Below are 27627 nucleotides of genomic sequence, written 5' to 3'. Positions count from 1 at the left end.
TCGCCTAAGGATAAAACATAAATGCAACCATATTAAAATAAAATGAGCTAAAATATATTTCCACTTGCATATAAGACAAAACTTTTGCTATTCCCTATACATCATTCTTTTATCTCATAGTCTCATCTACCATATCGATCACTATTAAAGTTTGAAACGACATTTCCGTCTTAAACAAACATTTACGTAAATATAATCGATAATTAATGGGGGTTAATTTCAGATAGTGTCATATAATACGGATTAACAACACATTACAGTTCCTAAAACAACTAACACGCTCTCCATATAACCCATTACATTCGTTGCTTGCTCTCTCACTCTCAAAACATAAATTCTCCCATTTATTTTTCCACTTTTTGCCATTTTTAGTAAGAAAAGTTCCAACTCCAATACCCTCATTTCCTCCTCCTTCCATAATTCCATAACTAGGTTCGCTTTTCTTTTTGTACTTTCATTCTTGTTACATTATCTGTGAAATTGTTTACTAATGAATGTTGTTTTCATGTTTTAAGCTTATTTTTGTTGTTTTTAGACAATTTTATGAAATGGGTTTATGGTTTTTGGTTCGTTTTTGGTGAATAATGTAAGTGGGTTAGTTTAATTTTGTGTTTGATCATGATTTTTGCAGAGGAAAGCGTGTTGTTTTAGTGTTTTAAGCTTGTTTTTGATGTTTTTAGATCATATTTTGAGATGGGTTTGTGTTTTTTTGTTGATTTTTGGTCAAAAATCGAAGCGGGTTAGTAAGATTTTGTGATTTTTGCATGCTTGAAAGATTCAACTTTTTCGGGTGTAATGTTCATGAAGATTTGATGATTGTTTTGTTGTAAAAATGTTACTTACATGAACTTGTCAGAATGTCAGAGATCAGGAAATATCTGTGGCGAAATCTTGGGTTGATTATTTGCGGGAATTATTGAGGCACTTGGGGCGATGTTGTTGTCCATTCTTACTTGCTGTTAGTATGCATGCATAAATGCCTAATTGTGTGATTCAGTGATTTTTGTTGCTGTTAATTTGAAGGGTTTTGGAATTCATGCTTGTTTTCCTGCTGTAATAACTGTACAATAGTTGTTTTGTAACAGTAAAGCTATGGTTGAAATTGAGGAAGGGGTCGAAAGTATTGAGTGGGGAGACATTATAGCAGAGGATGGTAACTATACAATGTACAGGTCCTTCACGTATAGGGGGGTCAACTATTCTACATTTGACGATGTATATACGTTCTGTGAGGGGGCAAAAGAGACTGATATTGGGAAAATTTTAAGGATTTGGGGGACGGATAAGGACAGGAAAGTGAGGATCTTATGGTTTTTTCGACCCCGTGATATCTCGAACTTTCTGAAAGATGCTAGGCCTTCTTGGAAAGAGTTGTTTCTGGCTTCTGGCGAGGGCAAGGGGCTTTCAAACGACATTCCTTTGGTAAGTTTCTCTATCTTCTGGACGTGTACGACAGAAATAAATTACGCTGTTTTAATCTTTGAATTAATATCGAACATTAGTCTTACCCAAGTATGTGATTGAACTTATAACTCTTAAACTTGCCCTTGTTATTTCGTCAATGTTGTTGATGAGCCGTTGTCCTGTACCTTCCTGGTGTTGAGTTTATTTCTCCAGCTAGCGATATTCTTTAGTTTGATTAGTACAATTGACTTAGTTTATTTAATCAGTCGTTAGCTAGTATTCAAAACTCCCTCACTACCCCACCCGAAAATGCTATAACAGACATCAGTCACTTGGCGGTAATTTGTTACATGGTTGTTAGTTTCTTGTGGGTATTGTTTCTAAACATTTATAGAGGAATGTTGGATTGTTAGGGGCTTTATAGTGAGGAAATTAGTTCAAATTAGGGCTTGGGGCTTTGCAGCGGATTGTGTAATACTTCTTTGGATGGCCGGAAACGATTGACTTACCAGTCCCTTAGATAACTTAATCCTTCTTGTAGGAAGGGCCTAGCTATGTCACAAATTTGAGTTGTTAAAATCTCGTTTCAATTTCTTGTTGGCATATGACCTGAGACTTTGCCAAATTCGGATAATTTATGGTGAACTATTCAGTTTTTAACAAGAATGTCTTTTCCTAGTGCTTCAAATGCTATAACAAAATTGCAGAAGGCAGAGTAAGGAAGTTGAGTACATTGAAAGATGCCGTTTTCAGTAACCAACAATAAAAGTTGTTTAGAATCGCTTGGGATGGAGGTAATCGTTACTAGGGTAATAGAACTTAAATGAACTACAAAATGAAGGAAAGTGATGACGGTGGAAGATAGATGATTGGAATAGTTACCCACCTTCCCCTTAAGCATGTATTATCCCGTGTGAGGGGAATGATTTATCCCTCACCTCCTCTTTCCACCCTCCACAACTAACCACCAAACTCCTCTTTCTTTTTGTTTTAAGCTCTACCACTATCCCAAGCGAGCCTTGAGTAGTTTCAATATAGTGCTCTGTCTGATGATTTTTTTGTTGTGTTAACTGAAGTAGTTCATGCCAGGGTCCCCTGACCTGTTGAAGTCTGAACTGCCAGAGATGTTTATATTCTTTATCAATTTACATGGTTTTGCTAGGTTATTTTCTTCTGTGTAGAATTTCAGTATTTGCCGTCTTTTATAGTTAAATTTCTAGGCATTCTAAAAACCATTGAACAGCTTCAAATTCATCTTCACTTTCCAATCTTTACAATATGATAACATTGCCTAAACTCTCGACCCTGATCCACTTTTTCTTTTGTACTTGTCTTAGTCTTGCCCTTGTTTGATTATGTCTTCGAATAAGTTCCTCAAACATATGATCTTTATCAGCAGTCACGTATATGTTGCGTAGCCTAGTTTATGTAGAGCCCGGTACTTTTACAAGTTAGACCCCTTTAAATATGTTGGAGACATTTTTCAATTTTTTTTCGTTCCAGGAAGCAATAATTGGAAAGTGCAATGTGATTTGCACCTCAAGGGATCCCAGAAACGTGTCACGAGCTAAGTCAGATATTGCGAAGGCTGATTACTTCTTTTCACATGTCTTCGACGTTGGAACCATGAGGTTATCGGATAAGTTACCTGATAAAATTGATTCAGTAAAAGGTTGATGTTTCTTATTTGAAAATGTTGACTTCTGAAGCTAAGTCCCAAGATAATTGCCTTCTAAAATGTCACGCTTTGTGCAGTGGATCGCTTGCTGAAGTGGGATAAAGATAAACTCAAAGCAAATGCACAACGCCCGAGAGTTGACAGTCCCAAAGAAACTCGGCCTCTAAAAAAAGTGAGATTTTCAGATGCAGATACTGTACATATTCTGGAACCAAAGGTGGAATTTTTAGTAAGAATTGGATCCTTTTCTCCTTATATGATTGTATGACTTTAGATTTCAAAAGTTGTGCACCGGCTCCCCCGTACCGTGTGCTGGAATTCCACTTCGAGTTGGCTCTGATACCATGATTGATGAACCATCACAACCAAAACCTTAAGGTGATGGTTGAAGCCCAACTATTATAAATATTCCTATTAGATACTTCTGATATATTAAATATGTATCAGGATCGGGCAGTTGGTGATGAAGAAGTTAAAGAGGTTCGTGGTACTTCCTCCGAGAGATCTAAAATGCCTGCTGATGTAAGTACTTAAATGTTATAACTATACGCATTAATAAAAATACTAGTGGAGGTTTCTTTCTTCTTTCGGATAAATGAGCTGCATCATCATCCTAGAGCCCCCTTTTTTTTAGAGAACCAACCTAGAGTGCTAGTCAGTATATTCTCGTTTCTTGATTGGAAACTGGAATACCCAGACTTATTAATGGCATAATCTCATTAGTTGCCTTATAAATCTGAACATTGCTAACTCGTTGTACCAGTTACCGCTTTCTATCTCATTATTACAAGTTCCATATCAGAATGTACGACTATTATGCAGTTACATTGTCAAATACTTGTCAGCATATGCGTTTCTCAATGCCTGTTTTAACTGAATCAGAGGTAACTGGTTTCAGACTCTGCGTTTTCAACACAAGGATAAGGTTATATACATCCGATCCTCTTATTCCCCCTATCATGGGAGCCTTTTAGGCTTTGTTGTTGTTGTTGTAAGTATGACGCGATCTATGACAATATGTTAAGGTATTGGTACTTGCTGATTAACAAAATAACAAGTAAAAACTGTGCTGCAAAGGCGGTCTATTAACCTATTATAGATAACATACCTCTCTAATTGGTTTTGTTTATTTGCAGGATCAATGGTTTATCAAGCTGGTAAGTTGTGTTGTTCGGCATGATACTTTTATTATCTCAGCAGTTTATAGTTATTGCTATATCTTCGGACAAGAAAGATTTATGTTAAGTGTGTAGATGCAGAGAGATGACTCATCCGAGATCAAGTCTTAAATAAAGAATTTATGCTTGTCTTTACTGCATTCGTATGCCCCTAGATAGTGTTTTTGTGGTGCCTTAGAGGTTGTTTGCCTTCCTCAAAATTACCCGAGTTAATACTTAATGTCTTTAATCTTGGGTGAATTGTATAGGACTATAGGCAGAATGTTGTAGGCTTTAAATTTTGGTCTCGCAATTGTTGGTTGAAGGTCTAATTTATGGCTGTCATTCTTGTTGCTTAAGATTTTTGTCATCTTATGTTAGTTACAATTTTTAGCTCAGACTCTCAGTGTTTTTGTCTTTTATTGACAGAGCAAAAGAGAACTTGTCGTGCGGCTGGTTCTCTGGGTTTTGCTGACGTGAATAAATAGTCTCACAATTATTGCTGGATGCCCTATTAATGGAATTTCCTTTTTCGCGTGATAATTTCAGCCATGGGAACAAAAGATAGAGGTTGCTCATGAGCGGAGAAGACTCGTCACCATGATTAACCTGGATCCGTCATATACATCATCTGATGTGCAGGTACAGTATTTGGTTTCCTTAATATATCCAGATATCGGTTAGTAGCTCTCTAACACTCCGCTGACATGGGAGGTCCCCCTGCCAATACACATACTAGAAAAAAAGGAGATACCAATATGATGGTCCAGGTTTAAGTTGTCAGCCTAAGTCATAGCTATGGGTAGCACACAAATACTTACAGATTCATATCTGACACGGATCCATAGTTTCAAGATCTTTATCCAGACACACTGTTACTCGATATATATTTGAATCCTTAGCGGGTCCTTGGGATCTTATTTAGAGTTTAGGAATGTGTTCTTTTATACGGATCCACAGTCAGAGGTGGATTTGTATAAGGGTCCTTAAAAATAAGACCCAGTTCCTAATCTTTTAGGCCTTGGCTCTAATGAATCCGGATCAAGTCAAATCCGGATAAGTCTTAAATCTGTTAGCATCCCTACTCAAGCACATATGTTGAGTTGTTGACGGAGTCTCACAACCCTGAACATCAGACACATCCTTCGAGGACACGAAGTCAAATCAAAAGGACTTAGAGGTGAACTGGTGAAGTGATATACTTTTGGTTGCTTTACTATCTTTTGCAAATTGCAATGGGCACATGTTCCTAAGGCACCGGTGAATTAGTATTGGGTTGGGATATTATTCCATTATCTCCTTGATAATAATACCTCATCCTATTTATATTGTCTTCATTTGACTTGTTCAAATGATGTTATTTTCTCACCAATATAATAATAATAATAATAATAATAATAATAATAATAAGTTAATAACCACTTTTTTTATGAAGGATTATATGAAAGTAGTTGTTTTGATGAGCTGAATATGATAATTATCTTCCGATCTCTATATATTTGAAGAAATTAATGGTCAAAGTTGACTATGACTAAGTATCAAAGTAAGACGCTAAACTTGGGATGGAATAGTACTAGTTTTATACCCGTGCAAAATTGCACGGGATTAGATATTTAATTACTTGATGAAATGTTTAAATATTGAAAATTAAAATTGCACATAATTATAAATTTGGAATATATTAAATTGTTAAAACTCTTATACAAATATATCGAGAGAAATGTACACAAAATGGTGATTTAATCATCTGTATATAAATGAAATAAGAATTAATTTGATTTGTAGAAATTAAAGTTTAAATCAATATCATTTGTAAAAATTAATGTTGGAAACGTATACCAATGGCTTGAAAAAACAAAACAGCTTCATAAAATTGAAACAATTTTAGTGGGTGGAGCCTACCTAATTTTTTTCTTAATTTATGTCCGCCAATCAGAATCTTCTAAATAACTTGGCTTTTATATATAGAAGATATATAGAAGATTATTACCAACTTATCATAGATGTAACTTTGAGACCCTAATAATAAACTTTATAGACTATACATGAGATGTAGTACATTTGATTGTGTACTTTCTGAGTACTATTATAAAGTTTTTGAGTTTTGCTTTAAATATTATGAGTTTTAGTATAAAGTTTTTGAGCATGTTCACTTTATACATTAAACTAAAAATATACAATACTAGTATTGGTGCCCGGCTTCGCCCGGGCTACCTCTACTTACCATTAAATTTTTTTTTTCATTAAATAAAATTATTTAAAGTTGCATAACCCATAAATTTATCATTAATATATTTTTCTATGACATATCCTAAAATTACGATAAAATAAATTTTGAGACAAATTTACTACTCCCGCTATTAATATTTTACTCGTATTAATGAAATAATAGTAATAAAATTTCACTACTTGCCCGTAATCATTGTTACTCTCACTACTCCCGCCGTAATTATTGTTATTGTCACTACTGCCGCATTAATATTGATAATTTCACTACTCCCGCCGTAATTATTGTTACTTTCACTATTGCCGCATTAATATTGATTATTTCACTACTCCCGTTGTTGTTTCTACCACTTTCACTAATCTCGTTGATAATATTGTTACTTTTACTATTTAAAAGAGTGATTATTATCATATAACTATATCCAATGTTACTACAATTCTTTTCTTTACTGACGAAATTATAAAATTGCATAGATTTTAAATTTAATATATAATTTTATGATGATAATAATTAATATCATAAGTGTGCATGTTTATACTAATTAATTATTTTATTTTAAGGAAATTGACCATCTTCTATAAATATTTAGGAAAATTACCAAGCATGTTTTTTCTTTTAGTCTCCTTGAAATTGACCTTTTTAATTAATTATTTTATTTTAAGGAAATTAATCATCTTAATTAATTAATTTATTTTAAGGAAATTGACCATGTTTTAGTCTCTTACAAATGTTTAGGAAAATTACCAAGTTTCTATATAATTTAATTTTAACCCAAACTATATAATATTTGCATTGAGATCCCTTAATTTGTATAGTATAATTAATTTGTATATTAAATTGACCATGTTTTAGTCTCTCACATGGTGCTAGTGATTTAAAACTATATAGTATAATTAATTTGTATAACTTTCTTTAATTACATTGAAGTCCCTTGGTTTCTGGATTTAATATATAGTATTGATTACTCAAAAACTATGCATATAAATTCAAGTATGATCAGAAAAAATGCATGTATGCTCAATAACTAAAATCTTGCAACTCTCTTATAGTTGGTTTAGTCTAGTATTATATTGAACATATCTCTTAATTTTGTTTATTTTCTTGCATTTTTAAGATTTGTGTTATGCTATTGAAATAAAACTTGTAAAATTTTGTTACATTTTTTTTTTCCCATTTTTAATGTTAAACAAGCCCTATCACCTCATAACCTTCTTAGATAAACTATATATGGAATACGGCACTTGACTTGGGCAGTTCGGTATTAATTTCAAACATACGAAGATCAGTCTTTTTAACTGTTACTCCCTTTATTCATACATTTTGAGACAAGAACTTGCATCTTCATTCTCAAAGTATATGAATAAATATCGTTGTGAAGACAAAGTTCAACTCAAATAAATGTCACATGCGAATGTGGAGAGTTACTCCACTCGTTAACACTTGTTTTTAGAATGAAACATCTTCCTAGTTTTTAAAGTGAATTATCTCTCCTTCGTGTGAGTGGGTGTTGCCCAGACGGATTTTATCAAAGCTCTATGATAGTTATGTGACTAGGTTTGTGTAATTGTGTGACTTGGTTTGATGAATTGAAGCTAAGCCAATTATTTGCAACAAGAACTAGGCCTTTAAAAGGAACCTTATATGTGAATGGAGTGTGTGAAAGAGTTCAATACTAGTGTCCTACTTTGAAGGGAGTTAATTACTTCTTAATTAACCAAAAGAGTTATTCTTCACCATTTGTAACTTACCTCAGTTTTGTAGTGGTCAAGTCAGTTGGTCACAGTTCCACCGTTAGAACCCGAGGTTGTGGGTTCGAAACTTGCTACAGACTACAGTTTAAGTTATGCATTTTTCCACACATGCATCATATGTTCTACTTCCCCCTTCTTATAATGTAAGTTATTTTAGAAAAAGCAAAAAAATCCAATGTAGGTCATTTTCATTGTCCTCTGTGTTCTCTCTTTTTTCCAAGGACTATAAAAGATTTTGGTTTTCCCATGACGATCCTCATAAACCATTGGTGATTTATTTTTTCATTGTTCTATGGTAACTTGAAACATATTCATAATTCTTGTATAATAATCATAGGCTCTATTTTACAAAATATTTCAGGGGTTGCTTATTTGACTAAAATTTCAGCTATCTTGGTTTTTTTTTTTCAAGCGTTTGACAAGTTGCGGAAGCTATTGAGGCACTGGGGTAATGTTGTTGTTGTTGTTGTTGTTGTTGTTGTTTGACACGTAGCTTATTTAACCAATAAGCTACTTGAAATGAAATGTTACGTAGGGTAGCATTTGAGAAATAAGGTACACTGATCCTAATTTATCTTCCTTTCTCACCCCTTCAATATATACGATTAAATAATTATTATATTTTTTTATGTCATTTCACCAAAAAATCAATTATCTTTTTAACTATTTTGCCAAACATTTTTTATATAATCATCTACCTTATCAACTCTTAATTTTCACCTACATTTACATGTTTCAATTAGCTTTTTAATTTTCAGCTTCTTTTTCGGCTAATATTGTTTATCCAATTTAATAATATTAGGGACAAAGTAGTGTTCTTCTTGTCAATTTTAATTTTTAAACTACACTTTCAAATATCTTCTTGTAAAGTATTTCTTTATCTTGTAAATAAATACAAATATATTCATTTTTTGTGGTTTTTAGGTTGATGTCACGATATCAATTTAGCATAAAGACAGTCTCACACATAAGCATTGAGAAAAATATATTTTTGCATTTATAATTATAATTATACTTCAACCCTAAGATATTTTATTATCTAAACCAGAACCTCGGAACCACAATCTTAATCCCATTACTAACTTGATATCCTTGATGTCCTTGATGTCCTGGGATTTATTGAATATCTCTACTGGACTTGTAAAGTGGATTATCTGTCCTCCTTTTATGTGTGACCTAAACACATTTATGATTTTTACTATCGTGAATCATGTGCGTGGTAATGTCCAAAACTCTCATAGTAAGTTTTAAGATTGTTATGTAATAAATTTTAAATAGGATAATTGTGACAATGTTTAAGGCCATGTTATTTTGAACTTACTTTAATTCACTTCAATTAGGGCCTTGTAGTTGTAGGTTAGGTTTAAGATTACTTTAAGTTCAAGTCAAGTTCACGTCCGATCATGTCCTTTAATTTCATTTTTTTTTCCAGTTCAGGTCATGTCATGTCATGTCATTTAGTCCAAATCATAAAAAAATATGTTTCTCACCGTACGACGATCTTACACTATAATTTGTGTTCCCACAAAATTCCCCGAAAGGCCTGCCGTCCGATGGGTACACGGAAGAGACGAGTAAAAAACGAAGATGTCTTAGTCTAGTGGTTAAGACTAAGATATTGTGGACAATAGGTCCGAGGTTCGAATCCCCCACCCTTATATTGTAATGCGACTAACTGCGCTTCGTTAGGGAAAAAAAAAGTTGGTAAGAGGTATTAGTTCAAAATGGTACTTTTTGGTGACGACATTTTTCAAATTATTAACCCTTAGCTTTGCTCAGGACATCATCTTTTCTGCTTTCAAGTTAAAGGTTGAGGCAAAAATCATACCTTGTAGATCTTTCTCCGGTCCATCATACGGTAAATGAATTTCTCCATGCTTATATTAGGCTTATTTTACGCTTGAGCGCCACACTTCCTTTCTCTTTGATCCATTGAAATAATAATGTACTCAGGGGTCAGGACTTCTATAAGTAAGACTTGAGGTGCATAGGTCTGCAATAGTGCAATGTGTTCATGATTCTTATGAGTTGGACCTCAGGTGCATAATTATGCAATTTGGATCATACGGTTGAAGGGAGATTCTGCATTAATTATTTCGAAGGATAAATCATATGAACCTGAGTACTCAACATTCTATTCAGTATTTGGAGGATGACTTTTGGATCGTAAAATCGTAAGATTGTAAAAGCTAACGTAATACTATGTCGTTAGTTCGTTTAAGTTTTGTATAGTGCTTTCAGGTCAGGCGCTCGTCATATTCAACTCCATGGATGATGCAAACTTTGTCGTCTCTGAGTTGCATAAAAAATGTCTTGTAGATGGAGATGGAAGGTAAGCTTCTTGATACAAAAAATTCCTAGGCATATCGAGTGTATCCTACCATAGTATACCCTAGCCAATGAGAAAATTAGAATTGACAAAAATTCTTGCAAATAACAAAGTTGGATTTAAGTGTAAGAGAGGACTTCTCATTGGATGGGAATTACAGTGACATTACCCTCCCAATTATACCCTCCCAATTATACCTAATAAAATTGCCTCTTATTCTTTGCCAAATTCAATGAATTTACCCTTTTTCTAAATTTGGCAATTTTGTGGATTTGAAATGTACTATCTCCGTCACGGTTATTTGTTTAACTACCCCATTTCTCATTCATTTGTTTACCCATACTTTTGTTGCTTTTAACGTGTTTCTAGAAAAGAAAGTGCACTTTGCTACAGGAGCGGTATTTTTAATCCCTTAAACATTAGTTATTTAAGCTAACTTAAGATCTATTTCTCCCTCACTCGAATGCCCATTGGGCTTAAAGAGTGGTTAGTGCACAAGCTCCCCTGTACCATGTGCTGAAATTCCACTTTGTGAGATATTGGAGGCTGTCAGGATTTGAACTCGTGACCTTGATAGATGAACCATTTCAAGTCTCAACCAACCAAAACCTTACCTTAAGGTGATGTTTGAGGCCCAACTAATATTTATATCCTATTCGTAACCCCTAGCCCAAAATTTCTAGAATCCTCCCCCGCTAAGTTTACTTTGATCAAAGACGTAACCCACAGTAGCTCGTCGGGGGTGTTTGGCCTAGGATTTCCTTGCCGCATTTTGGCCGTACCAATGCATATTTTGAAACATTCCCAAGGGGTCAGACATCCTCCTAAGACTATTGTAACACCCCAAGTTATTAAGAGTAAAGTTGTCCCACATCGGGAAAATATGGAACTTGTGTTACTACCGTGGTGGGTTGTTATAAATGGTATAAGAGCAACCCTGCGACCGTATGGTATAAGAGCAACCCTGCGAACGTGTGGTGAGCCGCGGGGGAGGATTCTTGGCTTGGTTGCGGTTAAGTTTGAGGCACAACGAGAACGTTGTGTTCTTTGAGTGAAGGAGTTTGTAACACCCCAAGGAGAAGCGATTTGTCCCACATCGGGAAAGAAAGGAGCTTATGATATGTTTATAAAAGATTCCACCCACCACTTAGTAACAAGGACTTGTGCTTTTGGGCTTAACGAGGACAAATAATGGGTTCAAAGATACACATTCCATCTTATTGGGGTTGTGTTACAATGGTGGTGGGTCGGGTTGTTATAAATGGTATCAGAGCAACCCTGCGAACCCTGCGACCGTGTGGTGAGCCCGTGGTCAGGAGTACCGGGGTCACCCACCTAGCGGGGGAGGATTCACAATGAGGACGTTGTGTTCTTTAATTGAGGGAGTTTGTAACACCCCAAGTTATTGAGAGTAAAGTTGTTCCGGGAAAATATGGAACTTAGTGATATCTTTATAAGAGGTTCTACCCACCACTCTAGTAACAAGGTCTCTTCCATCTCATTCATTGGGCTTATTAATAGGTCTTTGGAGAACAAATGACTAGGCCGTCTATTACTACCGTCACTACCACTGTTGCCTTCGCCGTAGCGTACGCCGACTTCATCGGTGCCCACCAGTGCCTTTGCGGGAGCCACTGCTCCACCCTCTTCCCCACCCTTCGGAATCTCTAGGAGTGAAACTTGTTTTGACTTTTGAGTTGGTAGTATAACTTCTTTGAGCTAATCTAGTTTTCTCATTATGTTGCAGGCCAATTGATGCTTTTAAAACCAATCTCATAAAACCTCCTACTACAAACTATTTTCCTGGTCACCTTGCTCTCGAGCTGTACGGGAAGAAGAAGCGCACTTCGAAGGTACTTGCTCTTCAAATTTATATGCCATTTTCGTTTATCGAAGTGAGTCTGTTCTTTAATGTTCACAAATTATATTTGTCCCAAAATTATTAAAAATTAGTATACCATTAAACTTCTTATGAAAAGCTCTATTGCATGAGTATACATTGAATAATATTTACTCATATAGCTTGAGAGATATTAAAGAGAGAAGTGAGTGTATCAAAACGTGAGAATAACTTGTATTTCATGTTCATGAAGGCGAACACAGTGTCGACATCTCACTGTGCACAGGAGAATACAAGTGAGAGTCAATTTGCAGCCGAGTGGATCTCGCTTCATGACAGATGTGACCTTTGGTGCAAATCTCTACATGAGGTTCCACTTCTATACTATTCTTTTTTTCCGTTGCCTTGCAGCCTGTTCTTTCTTTTGAACTTCAATTTTATGAACTGAACTGAATTTATAGGATCGAACTTATAAGATATGAACTGAGCTAAACTGAACTTTTAGGATATGAACTTGTTATCAAATGAAATGAGAAATGCAGTTGGTCTGAAAAAGAAGTTTAGGTACGAGTCGTATACAACTCGACTCAAGGTAAAATTATCCCTGAATATTTGATGGGTTCTGACTTATTCTGGTGATTGAACTAGTTGCAAGCAAAAGACAGGGCATTATGCCTGAAGAAGCACCAGAGTCTTGAATCAAAAGGAAACACAGAATCAAGTAAAGCAACTCCCGAGCATGAAACTGTTAAGTGGCAGCACAATGTCTAGCTCAGTCTCCTGAGTTTTAGTCGTGACTCGTGAGATATTCTTGATCATTTTTTTGTTACAGCGTAGCCTAGGGATCGTACAGGTTTCTGACCATATCAAGTTAGAGGATCGATCCTTGGACCCTAACGGATTAGGTGTACAGCAAAGATCACATCGATACATACATTACATGATGTACCGGGTCCTGATTTTTTGGTACTATTTTGTAAACATTTTATGCTTTCTGAAAAGACATCTAAACGTGCTTGATATTGCAACTTCTTCAACATTGGAAATCGCAAAAAATGCGAGTATAGTTTTGCAGATGCGGATAACAGTGAGTTTTGTTTCCTTTCGCTCTTTGAAAGAGAATACTGAGTGGTCGAACTCTCGACTTGAGCTCATAACCCGTCCCAACATGAAACTTAAATTTGCAGGTCTCTCTACCAAAAACAGGAAAGCGCATATAAACACGGAATAGTTTAAAAGTCATGAACTGAAGTTAACAAAAGTATCGTCTACTACAGCACAACTTAACAGCACATCCCATCACGTCCCTAATTAAGCTACTACACACAAGATCTCGACTACAACAATTTACTTCTCCTCAACAATCTTAAACGATGTTCGTTAAAACACAGATGACAAGATAACAGGCGGCATGAAAGATATTTAATCCTTGGAGGATTTGTTGATGAGAGACTTGTGGATGTGAGGAATAACTCCGCCACCAGCAATGGTTCCTTTGATGAGAGTATCAAGTTCTTCGTCTCCTCGGATAGCCAGCTGCAAATGCCTTGGTGTTATCCTCTTCACTTTCAGATCCTTACTCGCATTTCCTGCCAGTTCCAGTACTTCTGCTGTCAGATACTCCAGTATTGCTGCTGTGTACACTGCTGCTGTCGCCCCCACCCTGCCATTGGCTTGAGCTCTTGTCTTCAGGAGACGGTGGACTCGACCCACAGGAAACTGCAAGGCAACGGTTGAAAGATGGTGTTAATGTTAACACACAGTTCGAGTAACCAAACAATGCAAAGTTGCTGCTACAAACCTACAACTACCTATACGCTAGTCTTTCTGTTCCATTCAAAAAGATTTCACTAGATAGTGACAAACTTATAATCATGAAATCTATTTCAGATGATCTTCGCCAGTTCATCTTAATCGAGAGACTTCTTTTTACCTGATTAATCTACATTTGCGAGTCTTGGGACTATCCTATGTGTAGCCATCAACATACAACATCTGACATATTTTTCTCTTTTATTTGCCAGTTAAAGATTCAACCCTATTACTTATGCACAAGCCTGAGCTACAAAGAAAAAGTATTTTCAAACTTCCGACGCCACAAATTGCCTAGGTATAGAGAACTAAGAAAGATTATCCCTAATTTCTTATAGTTCAAATGCCCACAGGTCATTTCAAAAACCAACATAAATCCGGAAACAATAAAAAGCCCAGTAACAATTAAACCATGTAATTTGCAAAATCAAACATCTTTAGAACACAAAACTGAAACTAGCAATATAAGAACACAACACGGTAGCAACAACAGCATTACCCCAGTGCCTCAAGGGCTCCCGCAAATTGCGAGGTACAAATATTACAATCATCAACTCTATCTTGCATTTCAATCTTGGGCAAGAAACAACAAATCTTACACAAGAATGAAAGATGTTCCACTTCTAGTTTTTTTAAGAATTTGCTCCTCTCTTTCCACTACAACATCTTGGAACAGCAACTCCCCAAGGAAATCACAACCTAAAAGGCGTTGTAAAGGGTATACTGCAGTCGGCCAACTTAGTATAACAGCAATAAGGAAGATGCCTGAATCTATAAGAAATATCTTAGGTCACGTGATAGACCAAATCCCAAGATTTTTAAATCCATAAGTATAACCCTATTCTGACCAACTCTCCAACTTTCTCCAGCAGTTATCAGTAATCCACAAAGAACACACCACAAGCCCTCAGACTCAATTCGACAACTCGGCAGCTAACTTACTTAAAAACACCTACCATACTAAACAACATCTCAATATAACATACTCCGTGGTTAACATCCAATTATCCCTAGTACTAATTTACTCCAACAACCCTAAAGCCACATTATCGAGATAAACCAAAATCAACCCACAAACCTCAGCCACCATTCCAGCAGAAGGCTACCTAACAAAGTTCTACCTCACACAAAACAATGTCAGAAGAACCAAACCGTAACCTCAACAACAAAAACTACCACTTCCACCAGACAAAGGTGAAACAAATCTAACCAAGACACACAGTCCCTAAAACGTTTCCCCTTTCCCCTAACTACAAATCTTTCAAAAGATATTCCACTTCCAATTCTTTCAGAATTTGCTCATCTCTTTCCACCACAACAATCTGAAAAGTAACTCCCCAAGGAAATCACACCCTAAAAGACGTTGAAGAGGGTTTTCTTAATTCGGCTAACTTGGCAAAACAGCAATAAGGAAGATGCTTAATCTATTAGAAATATAATAGTTCAAGTGATAGACCAAATCCCAAGATCTTCAAACCGATAAGTATAACCCTATTCCGGTCAACTCTCCAACCTTCTCCAGCAGTTATCAGTAATCCACAAAGAAGACACACAACTCCACAAGCCCTCACAGACCCAAAAAACAAAGTTTACATCATCGACAACTCGACAGCTAACTTAATTAAAAACATGACCATACTATACCACATTTCAATATAACATACGGAGTAATTAACATCCAATTATCCCTATACTAATTTACTCCAACAACCCTAAAGCCACATCATCAAGACGAACAAAAATCAATCCACAAGCACAAATTGAGATGACCGGTCCAAAATGACACAAAATAGACCAAAAATAAATACTTTAAAATACACTCAGTCTTGCATTTGGGATTTATAAGGTGACCTAAACCCAGTACGCCGCCCCCACAAGGAGGTCTTACATCATCTACATGAATGGGGTTGCTGAGGCTCAACCCACAGCCCTAGTGATTGGGGTGAGTCCAAAAGCTCTCATAAAAACGATGACTGAGATCATTATTTTACAAAAGGATACAATAAACAACTCAAAGAAGCCTCACCTTCAACATCTACAAAACTTCAGAAACATCACTGATTTCCTTTCAGAAACTGCTATATTTAACAAGCAAATTGGAAAGTGGGAAGACCCTAGGATTTGAAGGCAGATATTTGTTTGTGTTACGATTTATGAGTGAAAAGTGCAAAACTATGAGCCTTTTAATAAAAATAAAAATAAAAGTACTCCGTATTCAGGTTTATCTCATCAACTGTCAATAAAAAAGCCCAGTAACACAACCACCACGGCAGTGTAATACCACTGCAATTAAACCATGTACGGAGTAGTATGCAAAATCTAACATCATTAGAACACAAAACTGAAACTGGAATCACTTAAGTTCTCCAAATACAAAATGGACTATGATCTCTTTTCCTTGCGCACACCGTGATTTACCGCATGACTAATCCCTAACTCTATCTAGCATTCCAATCTTGAGCAGGAAAACAACAAATCTTACAAGATGTTCCACTTCCAGTTTTTCAGAATTTGCTCCTCTTTACACAACATCATCCTGGAAGACTGGAACAGTAACTCCCCAAGGAAATCACACCCTAAAAGACGTTAAGATGGGTTTTCTTCATTCGGCCAACTTAGCAAAACAGCAATAAGGAAGATCCTTGAATCTATAAGAAATATCATAGTTCAAGTGATAGACCAAATCCCAAGATCTTCAAACCCATAAGTATAACCCTATTCCAACCAACTCTCCAACTTTCTCCAGAAGTCATCAGTAATCCACAAAGAACACACAACTCCAAAAGCCCTCACACACCGAAAAAACAAAGCTTACATCATCGACAACTCGACAGCTAGCTAACTTAAAAACACCGACCACACACCCACAACTCCATAAGCCCTCACAGACCCAACAAACAAAGTTCACATCATCGACAACTCGACAGCTAACTTACTTAAAAACATCTACCATACTAAACATCTTCACACCCACATAGATTACTCCGTAATTAACATCCAAATATCCCTAGTACTAAATTACTCCAACAACCCTAAAGCCACATTATCGAGCCGAACCAAAATCTACCCACAAACCTCAGCCACCACTCCAGCAAAGACCACCTAACAACGTTCTACAACATTAAATACCAATTTCAGCAGACAAAAAAGTAAGGTAAGCAAATAAATCTAACCAAGAAGCAGTGGCGGAGCTAGGGGAGGTCTAACAAGAGCTCGCTACCAAGAAACGTCGAAAATTTCGAAAAGCTTTACTTAATTCCAATATTATTTAGTTTACCATACTCTATTACTCGTTTACGCCCCGCTAACTACAAATCCTGGTTCCGCAACTGCAAAAAACCCCCAAAGACCGACAATTAACAGTACCAAATGACGCATTCAACACAATTAATCAAGTAAACACAAACAAAAATGAGATAAAAAGAAAGAACTAAGCAAAACAAGAACAACCCACAAAGATTAAACTCTGAAAAACAAATAAACAAGTGTAGATCTAACAAAAGGAGATGAAATGAACCAAAAAAAGCCCAGAAAAAGAAGAAGACCTGAAGACCGGCACGAGAAGAACGAGAAATAGGGGCTTTTTTGTCTTTGTCTTTGTTAGAACCAGAAGATTTACCAGTAATTAAACCCTTTGCGCCTTTCCCTGACATTTTTGCTGTTGTTGTTCTTCTTGCTGTTGTTGGTTTAGTTGGATGGAGTCAAAAGAGAGGTGAGGTAAAGGGATGTGGTATTAACAGTGGGTTAATAAAGAGAGTTTATAGTCCCAATTCCCACGGGTTACGGGTTTCTATAGATTAGATGAGGACATGAGGTTGAATGTTGTTAGATGAGGTTTGACTATTTTTGGGTAGATAATTATGGTTCGGTTTGTATTTATGACCTGAGTTTGAATCTGATAAATGGGTGTGATTGGATCAGGGTTAATATGGCCTCGGTTTTAAGGGCTATAAATAGTCGGGTTAGATTAGGTCGAATTGGGTTATTTTGGGTTGGGTGAATTGCGGTATGTTATTATTAACTTATTTATGTATAGTTAATTTGTCAATAAACATTCGGGTCGGGCGATATTGGTTCAATCAAATCAGGTTACGGTTATGTTATCAATTTAAGTGTCGTATAACGGGTTATTCGTGTAATCGTGTTAGGTCAGTTTTGTCATTTGTGGCTTGCTTATTCCGAAAGACAACGGGTTTGGTAGATTGGTAATGAATCCGGAGGCACAATTTCACCTTTTAGTTTATTGGCCCTGTTTGGTAAACATCGGATTAATTTCAGCATAAGCAGATTGCAAAAGCAGATTATAAATGACAGATTTTATCAGAAGGTTTGACTAACATATTATAATTAGCAGAATCAATTTGAGTGTTTGATAATTGGCAGATTACGATTATTAGATTGTTAGTTTTCTTTGTAAAATGGAGAAAAATTTCCTATTTTACAATATGTTAACCAATATGCTGGGGTAAGCAGCATATTGTAAAACAGCATATTGACCCCAAATATGTTGTTTACCAAACACTAAAATTGGCATATTGATTGGTCAAACATGCTAAAGCTCCGTTTGGCAAGGCATTTCAGGTACCTAATTTGGTCAAACTAGCTTACTTGACCAAAATTTTAGGTAACTTATTTTTTTGTAAGCGTTTAGCAGGTAGCTTATTTAACCAAATAAGCTACCTGAAATAAAATGCTAACTAGAGTAGCATTTGAGATTTCAGGTACCTGATTTGGTTTGATTTTCCGTTTTTACCCTTTAAATCTATACTATTTGATGGGGCATATTCTGCACCGCTGACCAAATCAACATATTGAGCAAGGTCAAAGATATCCACAGCAAGTCAACGACTTAGACGACCTAGCCGATGCGGACCATCGGCCTGCCAACCTGGGTCCCGGCATGACAACCCGCCAAATTAAACACATACCCGCCCGCGTACTCATATCCAAGACCCCTCGGCGGTGAGTCACCAGGGCCCGCCGGCCAGCCATAGGTCCCTCGGCCGAGGGGTAGATCAGTCTTTCCACCTGCTAGCCACTTGGCCACTTGGCCACTACGTGACAAAAGGTGAAGTCTATAAATACTCCTCAACCTTCATTGAGGAAAGGATCCAATCGAGAAATACACAACTTAACCTAAATACACTATTCATTTGGTATAATCTTCCTTATCTCCCTACAATATATTCCTAGCCAATTAGCATACAACTTATACATCTAAGTTTACTGACTTGGGCGTCGGAGTGGGTACGCTTGGCTCAAAGCCAAGCCCTCAGTTCGTTCATTGTTGCAGGAGAGGCCGAGAGGAACGATTAAGACCAAGGGAGAATCCAACTCAAGACATCATTCAACAAGCCACGGGTGGTAACTATACTTGCTCTGGAATTACACCCGGAACAATTGGCGCCGTCTGTGGGAAAAGGCATACGAAAAGCTAATAAAATCCCTTAAAAACAAAACAAAAACCCACCCAAAAAGCTAAGAAAATGTCGAAACAGCAAGAGGTGTTCGTAACCGACGAGCCCCTCCACCCAGATGATACCTTCAACAATGCTGAGTCATGCGGCCCTCTACCGGCGGAGTGATCCAACCGGAGTTCGGGATGCCAATAACACCAGATGCGCCGCTACCCGCCAACCAAGTCACCCTCATGGGACATGTGGTCGACGTGGCATTACTAAAGCAACTTCTAGACCTCATTGGTAGTACGTCGGCTCACACTGTCACACCGACAAGAGCGGCGGAACCCGCACAGGAAACCAGGGCCCAGAATGTGACTCCAAGAGACTTGAATGGAGCACTAGAAGAAGTTGGCCCTGTCAAAACGCCGGAAGAGCCCAGAATGCAAGTGGTGGACACAAGTCCTGACCGCTCGCGGGAGGACGGCGTCACCGCAGCGCCCACGAGGCCTGCCCGGAGAAATGAAGAAGTCCGACTCATCGAGTCGGAGAAGAAGAAGCCCGACTCGCCGAGTCGGGAAGGGATCCCTCCCGCTACGAGGAGAGGAGCCGGGTTAGGAATGCGAGGAGCCGATCGCCACGTGTCATCCCAAGATGTGATCGACAGCCCCTCGCCGCCTCGTCCTAGAAGTCCAGGTGCCAACTAAGCTCAAGTTGCCGCCCATATCATACAAAGGGAGGGTGATCCACCGACCACGCCGAGGCTTTCGAGTCTCACATGTCGGTATGGGAGCAGCCCGATGAAGTGTGGTGCCGAGTTTTCCCAACAACGTTGCATGGGATGGCTCAAAGTTGGTACAAGGGGCTTCCCGACGGCTCGGTGTACTACTACGCCGACCTAAGGGACGCCTTTTAGCCCAAAGACTCTTGCAACAAGAGAAGGGCCGTGGAGACATCGGACCTCCCGACTATCAAACAGGGGGGGCGAGTCTCTACGAAGCTATGTGAAGAGGTTCGACGGAAAGGTCCAGCAGATTCGAGAAATTAATCCCGAATTGGCGGCCTTCGCGGCGATGAAGGGCCTCCCAAGGGGAGACTTAAAAAATGATCTCATCAAGTGCGGAGGATCGAACTTGGACGCCGCTAGAAAGATGGCCGACCCGGCCATCAAGGTAGAGGACTACCACAAGACTGGGTAGGCCCCCAGCGAGGCCGAACACTCAGAAAAGAAGAGCCACCGGGAGGACAACCCGGACGAGAGACGCCGTGACAACAACGGGTCACGGTCCGATGAAAGACGCCGTGAGAATAACGAGGTCACGGTCGGACAAACTGCCAGAGACAGGACTCGACAGCGCCGGGTGGAGTTCGGACATACCACCGGAGGCGGTATAGCGATAAAACCCCTCTCGTCGTATCGCCGCCGAGGTCTTTGCCCGAGCAAGAGCGAGGGCCGAAGTGGGAGAGACCCCCAAGCCAAAAAGTGACGGTGACACGAGCGATCGTGAGTACCACGCCACACCGCCATTTAACCAACGATCACGGATCCCAAAGAATGCCATTGAAGAACTGATCCGAAAGGGGAGCCTCGGCAAGTACGTTGCCAAAAGCCAAAAGATCGACGCCGACAAAGACAGGGTAAGAAATCCGTCTTCGAACGGATAGGAGTGATCCATGTTGTCATCGGGGGCAACGAGAACGGAGGGTCCGCTCATGGGCACAAACGACACCTGAACGAGCTATATCAGGCCATCAACTTTGTGCCCAACACAGCGATCCCCGCTTCCAACATCCCCGATATAACCATCGGAAGGAAGGACTACGAAGGAGTCATCGCTCCTCACAAAATGCACCCACTTGTAGTCAATTTGGACATATCCAACCACCTGGTCAAGAGGTGCCCGATTGACACGGGCGCGTACACGAACATCATGTTCGGGAGTGCTTCCTCGGCCTCGGCTACCAAAGTCAAGGACTTGAGCCCCCGCACCAACCCACTATACAAACTTCTCTTCCGGCTTGGTACCACTGGGATCAATCAGACTCCCGGTGACGTTCGGCGAAAAGAATGCGGCTAAAAATGTCCTAGCTGAGTTCGTGGTCATCGACGGCTCGTCCGCCTACAACGTTCTCATAGGCCGAGTCACCCTGAGCGAGGCTGACGCAGTGATGTCCATCCGGGCCCTAACACTGATGTATGTCTCGGACCGGGGGGAAGCGCATAAGCTCGTCTCCAAAGACGAGAATGACGAGGTGGTCAACGTCCAGATAGCCGCCAGAGGATGCAACATGCAATCCCTCAAAGTGGCAAAGAAATCAGAAAAAGGGAAAGGTCTATCCTTACAACAGGAGGGCGACCTCATGGATGTAACTAGTGGCTGACTAGGCCATTAGGACGCTGGTAATCTCGGGAATAATCTATGTAGCGGCGGAGGTGTCCAAAACAAATTGTGGGCACCCCGACGCATGTTTTTACCTAAATGAAAAAACATCCAAGTCTTCCATCGAATGTTCGCTCTTCCCATAGTCACTAGGAAGCGACGAGACGCCGACTCACACCGTCATACCGACAAGAGCGGCGATCTTTATCGATAGCGGATGTCGGCTCACACTGTCATACCGACAAGAGCGGCGATCTCTATGAAGAAAAAACAGGCGCCGTCGCGGTCACCCAAGTAGTAGACGCCACGGCAGCCACCCCAAGAGGTTTGACGCCGTCGCAGTCACTCCAAGTGGTAGACGCCACGGCAGCTCTATGAAGAAACAGCGCCGTCGCAGTCACCCCAAGTAGTAGACGCCACGGCGATCACCCCAAAAAGGTTTGACGTCGTCGCGATCCTCCAAGTGGTAGACGCCACGGCCGGTCTATGAAGAAACAAAGCGCCGTCGCAGTCACCCCAAGTAGTAGACGCCACGGCAATCACCCCAAGAGGTTTGACGCCGTCGCAGTCACTCCAAGTGGTAGACGCCACGACGTCTCTATGAAGAAACAGTAAAGTCGCAGTCACCCCAAGTAGTAGACGCCACTGGCGATCCCCCAAGAGGTTTGACGCCGTCGCGGCCACTCCAAGTGGTAGACACCACGGCGTCGATAACAAGAAACAGATCTTGCTCACACTTTGTCACACACCGACAAGAGCGGCAATCACCGCTAGGAAGCGGACACCTCGATGGCAATGACCAACGCAGGTGATACTCGCAGAGCGTTCAAAATGCCTTGGAAGCGTTAACACAATTGAGATACGCACTCTAGACCGCCTCGGCCAAGCCGAGGCGGGAACAAAAGAGACACTCAATTAATAACGTAAGGAGACAACCCCCAGGCGACGAAGACATAGACGCTAAGGTACAATCGAGACGCACAAATACTAGCGCAAGAAAAAGAAGTGAGGTAAAAACCTCGGCCGGGCCGGAGGCAAAAGAAACGAACTCTTATTAAGAATGTTCAACGAATTACAAGAAATTACAAGCATAAGCCAAAAGACAAAAGGTTACAGATATTATCTCCCTATGTCCGTTGTTGCTCACCATCGCAGCGTGTGCGGCACTTTCTTCGACGGGTAACTCGGCGGCTCTCTTAGCGGCCTCGGCTTCAGCGACCTCGGCCTTAGCCTCGGCGGCCTCGGTGCCCTTGCCCGCTGGCTTCCTCCGTGGCCTCTTTAGCCTTCTCGGCAAAGAGCCCTTCTCGACGACCGCCTCCTTCTCCGCCTTCTCCCTCACCGCCTCTTTAGCCTTCTCCGCCACGGCCTTCTCCTTGGCTTCGAGCTTGTCATCAAGCAGCTCGTCATATCTATCCCACGGAAAGGAACCATCAAGAGGGAAGAGCTCTTCAATCACTTCCCTAGCAGCTCCTTCGGCCAAATCCCGAATTCAAAGACACATGTTAGGGAGCATGACGGTTTGAAGCATCTCAATGTCCTTCTCCTTTTGCCTAATGACGGCCTCTTTGCTCCGAACCACCTCCGACGGGCCTTAAACAGTCCCCGGATTCATTCCTCTGCTTGGAGGTAGAGGTCGGCGTGCCTCTCGAACAAGTTTACACTTCTCCAGCAGCTTAGCAGCTTGGGCTGCCGCAGCCTCGGCCTTGGCTCTCTCAGCAAGGACCTCCTTTTCAACGTCCTGCCTAAGTTTTCTTTCAGCCAAGAGCGCCCTCTCAGCATCTCCCCTAAGCCTCTGCTCATTGAGAAGATCCTGCTTTGCCTTCGCGGCCACCTTCTTAGTGGCATTAAGCTCAAAAGCGGATTGAGCCACGGCCTTCTCCTGCTCTACGATACGAGCACCGGTAAGACTGTTCCACCTCGCCAGCTCCTTGATCAGCTCCGTGCCCTCATCTATGAGCTGGGAGAAGGAAACCTTCAGGATGAAGGGACAAAGGTGGTGACCCTTTGATCACCTAACAGGCTGGGAGAAGGAAACCTTCGGGATGAAGGGACAAAGTGGTGACATTTTGATCACCTACTGCAGGTGGGGAGGAAAACCTTACGGATGAAGAGTTCACGGTGACGTGTTGATCACCAGCCCGCACAGAACTCCCCTCCACTTGCTGCCCAACAGGAGCGGCGGACGACTGCGGCCGATCTACAAAATTTAAAGTAGGCATAAGTATCGACATACGCAGACATGCCGGAGAGCCTGTCACAGGCAGCGCCTAAGGAACCAGCTAAATCTGAAGCCACAGATAGAACAATACCGTGCTTGGCCTTCTTGGCGAAAGACGCGTTTCCTCGTCGGCGCAGCGAGAATCAACGGTCGCGGTAAAGGCCGTCTGCTTTCTTTTACGGACAAGGGGCGACCCCTCCTCCTCGTCAGAGTCATCCCCGTTGGAGATACAAACGATCTCCACCGTCTTCTTTCTGGAACGGGGGATGGAAGGCGGAGCCGATGTCGACGCCACCACCGCCGAGGACTTCGTTTTTCGCGTGTGGCGCGGCACGTTACTAACGACCTTCGCACGGGTCTCCACCGCACTCAAGCTTTTCACCCGCCGCTCCATGAGATCGGTCGGCGACCTCCTGCGGTCATTGGGGAGAGCTTTGGGACGTAAGTTAGCAACGGTCTTATCTTTGTTCAGGCCCATTCTCCGGAGGATATCCTCGAACAGTCCGGTCCAAAATGGCCTGCGAAGGAAACGAAGCAAGAATTAAGTAGAAGAAATAAATCAAAGTTCAAAGACACAATGAGAACGGTGATGGGCCTCACACACGACCCCACTCACCCCCGCGCTAGGGCTGGTATGAGGCCGACATGGCAAAGCGGCTCATCCTGAAGAATGATCTGCGTTGGGGGATCCATCTTTTCGGCAGCCCACTCTTGTCCAACTCAAAAGCCTCATCGCGCTTTTCTCGTCCTCCGTAAGAAGGACCTTGCTGACGTCCATTTTAAGCTTCTTCCAGGAGACCCATCTGTCATGCTCCGCCTTAGTCTCGCACCGCAAATTAACTCGGTCTTTGAAAGTCGCGGGCGGCGGATAGTCATCCGGCAAGACCTTAACGTACACCCACCGACCACCGCCGGCCCTTGCAAGAGGAAAATTTGTCGGCGAGAGACATAACCCTTCTCCGTGTGCACACTGTACCACCGGCGCGGCCGAGAATGACGGCCGGAGGTAATGAAGTCGGCGAAATAAGTTCACCGTTGGGGCCTCCCCCTTGAAGAGACAAAGCCGGACAAAGTGCGACTATGGTCCTCATAGCCAATGGGTGCAGTTGGGCAACAGCAACGTTCATGGCCTTAATAATGGCCATAACATGCTCGTTCAGCGGAAATCGGAGCCCGTACTCCAAGTGCCGCATGTATACGCCGGTGTGGCCCGGGGGAGGGCAACAGACAGCCTGACCCTCCTCCGGGATAACAATTTCGTAGCCCTCACCAAAGAAGAAATGTTTCTCGAAGAATATCTCACCGAGCAATGGGGCTAACTTATGGGTCCAAGCACAGTCAAGACGGACTTTACAGGCGTCACCATGATCCATAACGTACTCCCTCGCCTTACTAGGACGAGCCCTTTCAAAGATCATCATCAAAATCGTCGGCTCATCATCGACATCGAGTCATCCTCCCATTCCTCCGAATACGAGGATCGACTTCGGGAGAAGGAGACCCTAGGGCCCCCAGGCCTTGTCGGAGGTCGTCCCCGTGGCGCGGCTTACTAGGCCCGGATCGCAGAAGACATGTTTACAATGAACTTACAAAATTAAGAATTGGAAAGTTTGTTTACCTTGAAGAAAACGCTCGCCGGAGTAACAAACTCTGGAAATTAGAAGACAACGAAACCCTTGGAAGTTTAGAGAGAAGAAAATTTTGGAGAATGAAATTGGTGGCCAATTTTTCGGAGCAACTACCCTATTTATAGGGAAAAGCCCATGAAGAAAGGGCCAATCAGCGAACAGCCCATGAAGCGTCAACCAATCAGCGTGCAGACACGTGTCGAACATGCAACCACGGGATGTCAATCGTTGCAACAGTTGAGTGTCAATCAATGCAACAGTGACCAAGCGTCTTCAACACGCCTATTCATATCTCCTTGCCTATTCACCTTCCTCAACAAATTCCCAAGCATCCTGTTCTCCGCCCACATGATCAACCAAGCTAGACAAACACACGCCGGGGGCAATCAAAAACTACCGGCACTCTCAAACCCGGTCTCGACCAGCGTCCCTTTCTTTTTTCCACATCGGATGCCCAATACACATCCATGTGGAGGGGGGATATGGTACGGCCTAAGAAAGACCAGGCCGAGGAAAAAGAGGCCGCAGCAGAAGAAGCCGATGCAGACAATTTTTTACAAAATACTTGCGCAGAATATACGCTCAGACGTACATCGAAGCCCATACCACGGCATAGACTACGCTGGGGGCAAATTGATGGGGCATATTCTGCACCGCTGACCAAATCAACATATTGAGCAAGGTCAAAGATATCCACAACAAGTCAACGACTTAGACGACCTAAGCCGTGCGGACCATCGGCTGCCAACTGGTCCCGGCATGACAACCCGCCAAATGAACACATACCCGCGTACTCATATCCAAGACCCCTCGGCGGTGAGTCACCAGGGCCCGCCGGCCAGCCATAGGTCCCTCGGCCGAGGGGTAGATCAGTCTTTCCACCTGCTAGCCACTTGGCCACTTGGCCACTACGTGACAAAAGGTGAAGTCTATAAATACTCCTCAACCTTCATTGAGGAAAGGATCCAATCGAGAAATACACAACTTAACCTAAATACACTATTCATTTGGTATAATCTTCCTTATCTCCCTACAATATATTCCTAGCCAATTAGCATACAACTTATACATCTAAGTTTACTGACTTGGGCGTCGGAGTGGGTACGCTTGGCTCAAAGCCAAGCCCTCAGTTCGTTCATTGTTGCAGGAGAGGCCGAGAGGAACGATTAAGACCAAGGGAGAATCCAACTCAAGACATCATTCAACAAGCCACGGGTGGTAACTATACTTGCTCTGGAATTACACCCGGAACACTATTAAATAGTTATCATATCCTTTTACGTCCTTTCATCAAAATCAGTTACATTTTCAGTTAGTTTGCCAAACATTTTTTTTATATAATCAGTTACCTTATCAGTTCCTAATTTTCAGCTACCTTATCAGTTACCTTTTCAGTTTTCAGTTACCTTTTCAGTTTTCAGTTGCCTTTTCAGTTAGTTTTACTAGACAGAGCCTAAATCCCTTAAATATGCTAAAAATTAGCCAATATGTCATTTACCAAACAACGTCATGTATTTCTTTTTTGCATTGTCTATTTGATTGTGGATTTTGAAGGGGGAAAAAAAACTTAATTGAGGAGGATTCGGGTCATAACTTTATCTCCTCAACTCTTCATTCACATTAGTGTATTCACCCTTTTTCTTTTCTCTTTTCCATTTAGTCATTTCACTCTATTTTTAGTTTTATTTTGTTATATAAATGGTTCATATACATTACTATTTCTTCTTACATTTTGTACGGAATATTATTTTCATTCAATGCATTATATAGCATTTATTTATAAATAAATTCAACATTTGACAT

At 40.8% G+C, this 27627-nt stretch overlaps 2 protein-coding genes across 8 annotated transcripts; one reads left to right on the top strand and one right to left on the bottom strand.

The window, feature by feature from the left end:
* The first annotated feature begins 269 nt into the window (after positions 1 to 269).
* On the top strand, positions 270 to 13487 carry LOC141610846 (protein ANTI-SILENCING 1-like). 7 transcript variants are annotated; one of them, XM_074429126.1, is made up of 12 exons: positions 270 to 432; positions 1072 to 1422; positions 2908 to 3076; positions 3160 to 3311; positions 3530 to 3604; positions 4219 to 4239; positions 4789 to 4881; positions 9997 to 10075; positions 10450 to 10549; positions 12294 to 12399; positions 12640 to 12756; positions 13035 to 13487. In XM_074429126.1, exons 2-12 carry the CDS (start codon positions 1093 to 1095, stop codon positions 13155 to 13157), a joined length of 1365 nt encoding a protein of 454 aa, XP_074285227.1. In that variant the 5' UTR covers positions 270 to 432; positions 1072 to 1092; the 3' UTR covers positions 13158 to 13487. The 7 variants fall into 7 exon arrangements, with proteins under 7 accessions (XP_074285227.1, XP_074285226.1, XP_074285229.1 ...); XM_074429125.1 differs by having other exon boundaries at positions 271 to 432; positions 1086 to 1422; XM_074429128.1 differs by having other exon boundaries at positions 271 to 432; positions 10459 to 10549.
* A 116-nt stretch (positions 13488 to 13603) lies between these two features.
* On the bottom strand, positions 13604 to 18025 carry LOC141610848 (putative histone H2A variant 3). The gene is made up of 2 exons (XM_074429130.1): positions 17744 to 18025; positions 13604 to 14105 (listed from the first exon to the last, which is right to left on the bottom strand). Exons 1-2 carry the CDS (start codon positions 17849 to 17851, stop codon positions 13809 to 13811), a joined length of 405 nt encoding a protein of 134 aa, XP_074285231.1. The 5' UTR covers positions 17852 to 18025; the 3' UTR covers positions 13604 to 13808.
* Positions 18026 to 27627: the final 9602 nt, after the last annotated feature.

This window comes from Silene latifolia, chromosome 11 (assembly GCF_048544455.1).
Source record: "Silene latifolia isolate original U9 population chromosome 11, ASM4854445v1, whole genome shotgun sequence".
In the NCBI taxonomy this organism is placed as follows: Eukaryota; Viridiplantae; Streptophyta; class Magnoliopsida; order Caryophyllales; family Caryophyllaceae; genus Silene; species Silene latifolia.
Note: the sequence above shows the minus strand (reverse complement) of the source record. Positions and strands in the feature narration are given on the sequence as shown.

Excerpts from the sequence above, each read along its gene's own strand:
- LOC141610846 (XM_074429122.1), top strand. The coding sequence starts at position 557 with ATGGTTTTTGGTTCGTTTTTGGTGAATAAT. Across the intron at positions 587-1,071 it reads GTTCGTTTTTGGTGAATAAT|TTGTTTTGTAACAGTAAAGC; the intron begins GTAAGTGGGTTA and ends ACTGTACAATAG. Across the intron at positions 4,882-9,996 it reads ATACATCATCTGATGTGCAG|GACATCATCTTTTCTGCTTT; the intron begins GTACAGTATTTG and ends AGCTTTGCTCAG.
- LOC141610848 (XM_074429130.1), bottom strand. The coding sequence starts at position 17,851 with ATGTCAGGGAAAGGCGCAAAGGGTTTAATTACTGGTAAATCTTCTGGT. Across the intron at positions 14,106-17,743 it reads CTTCTCGTGCCGGTCTTCAG|TTTCCTGTGGGTCGAGTCCA; the intron begins GTCTTCTTCTTT and ends GTTGCCTTGCAG.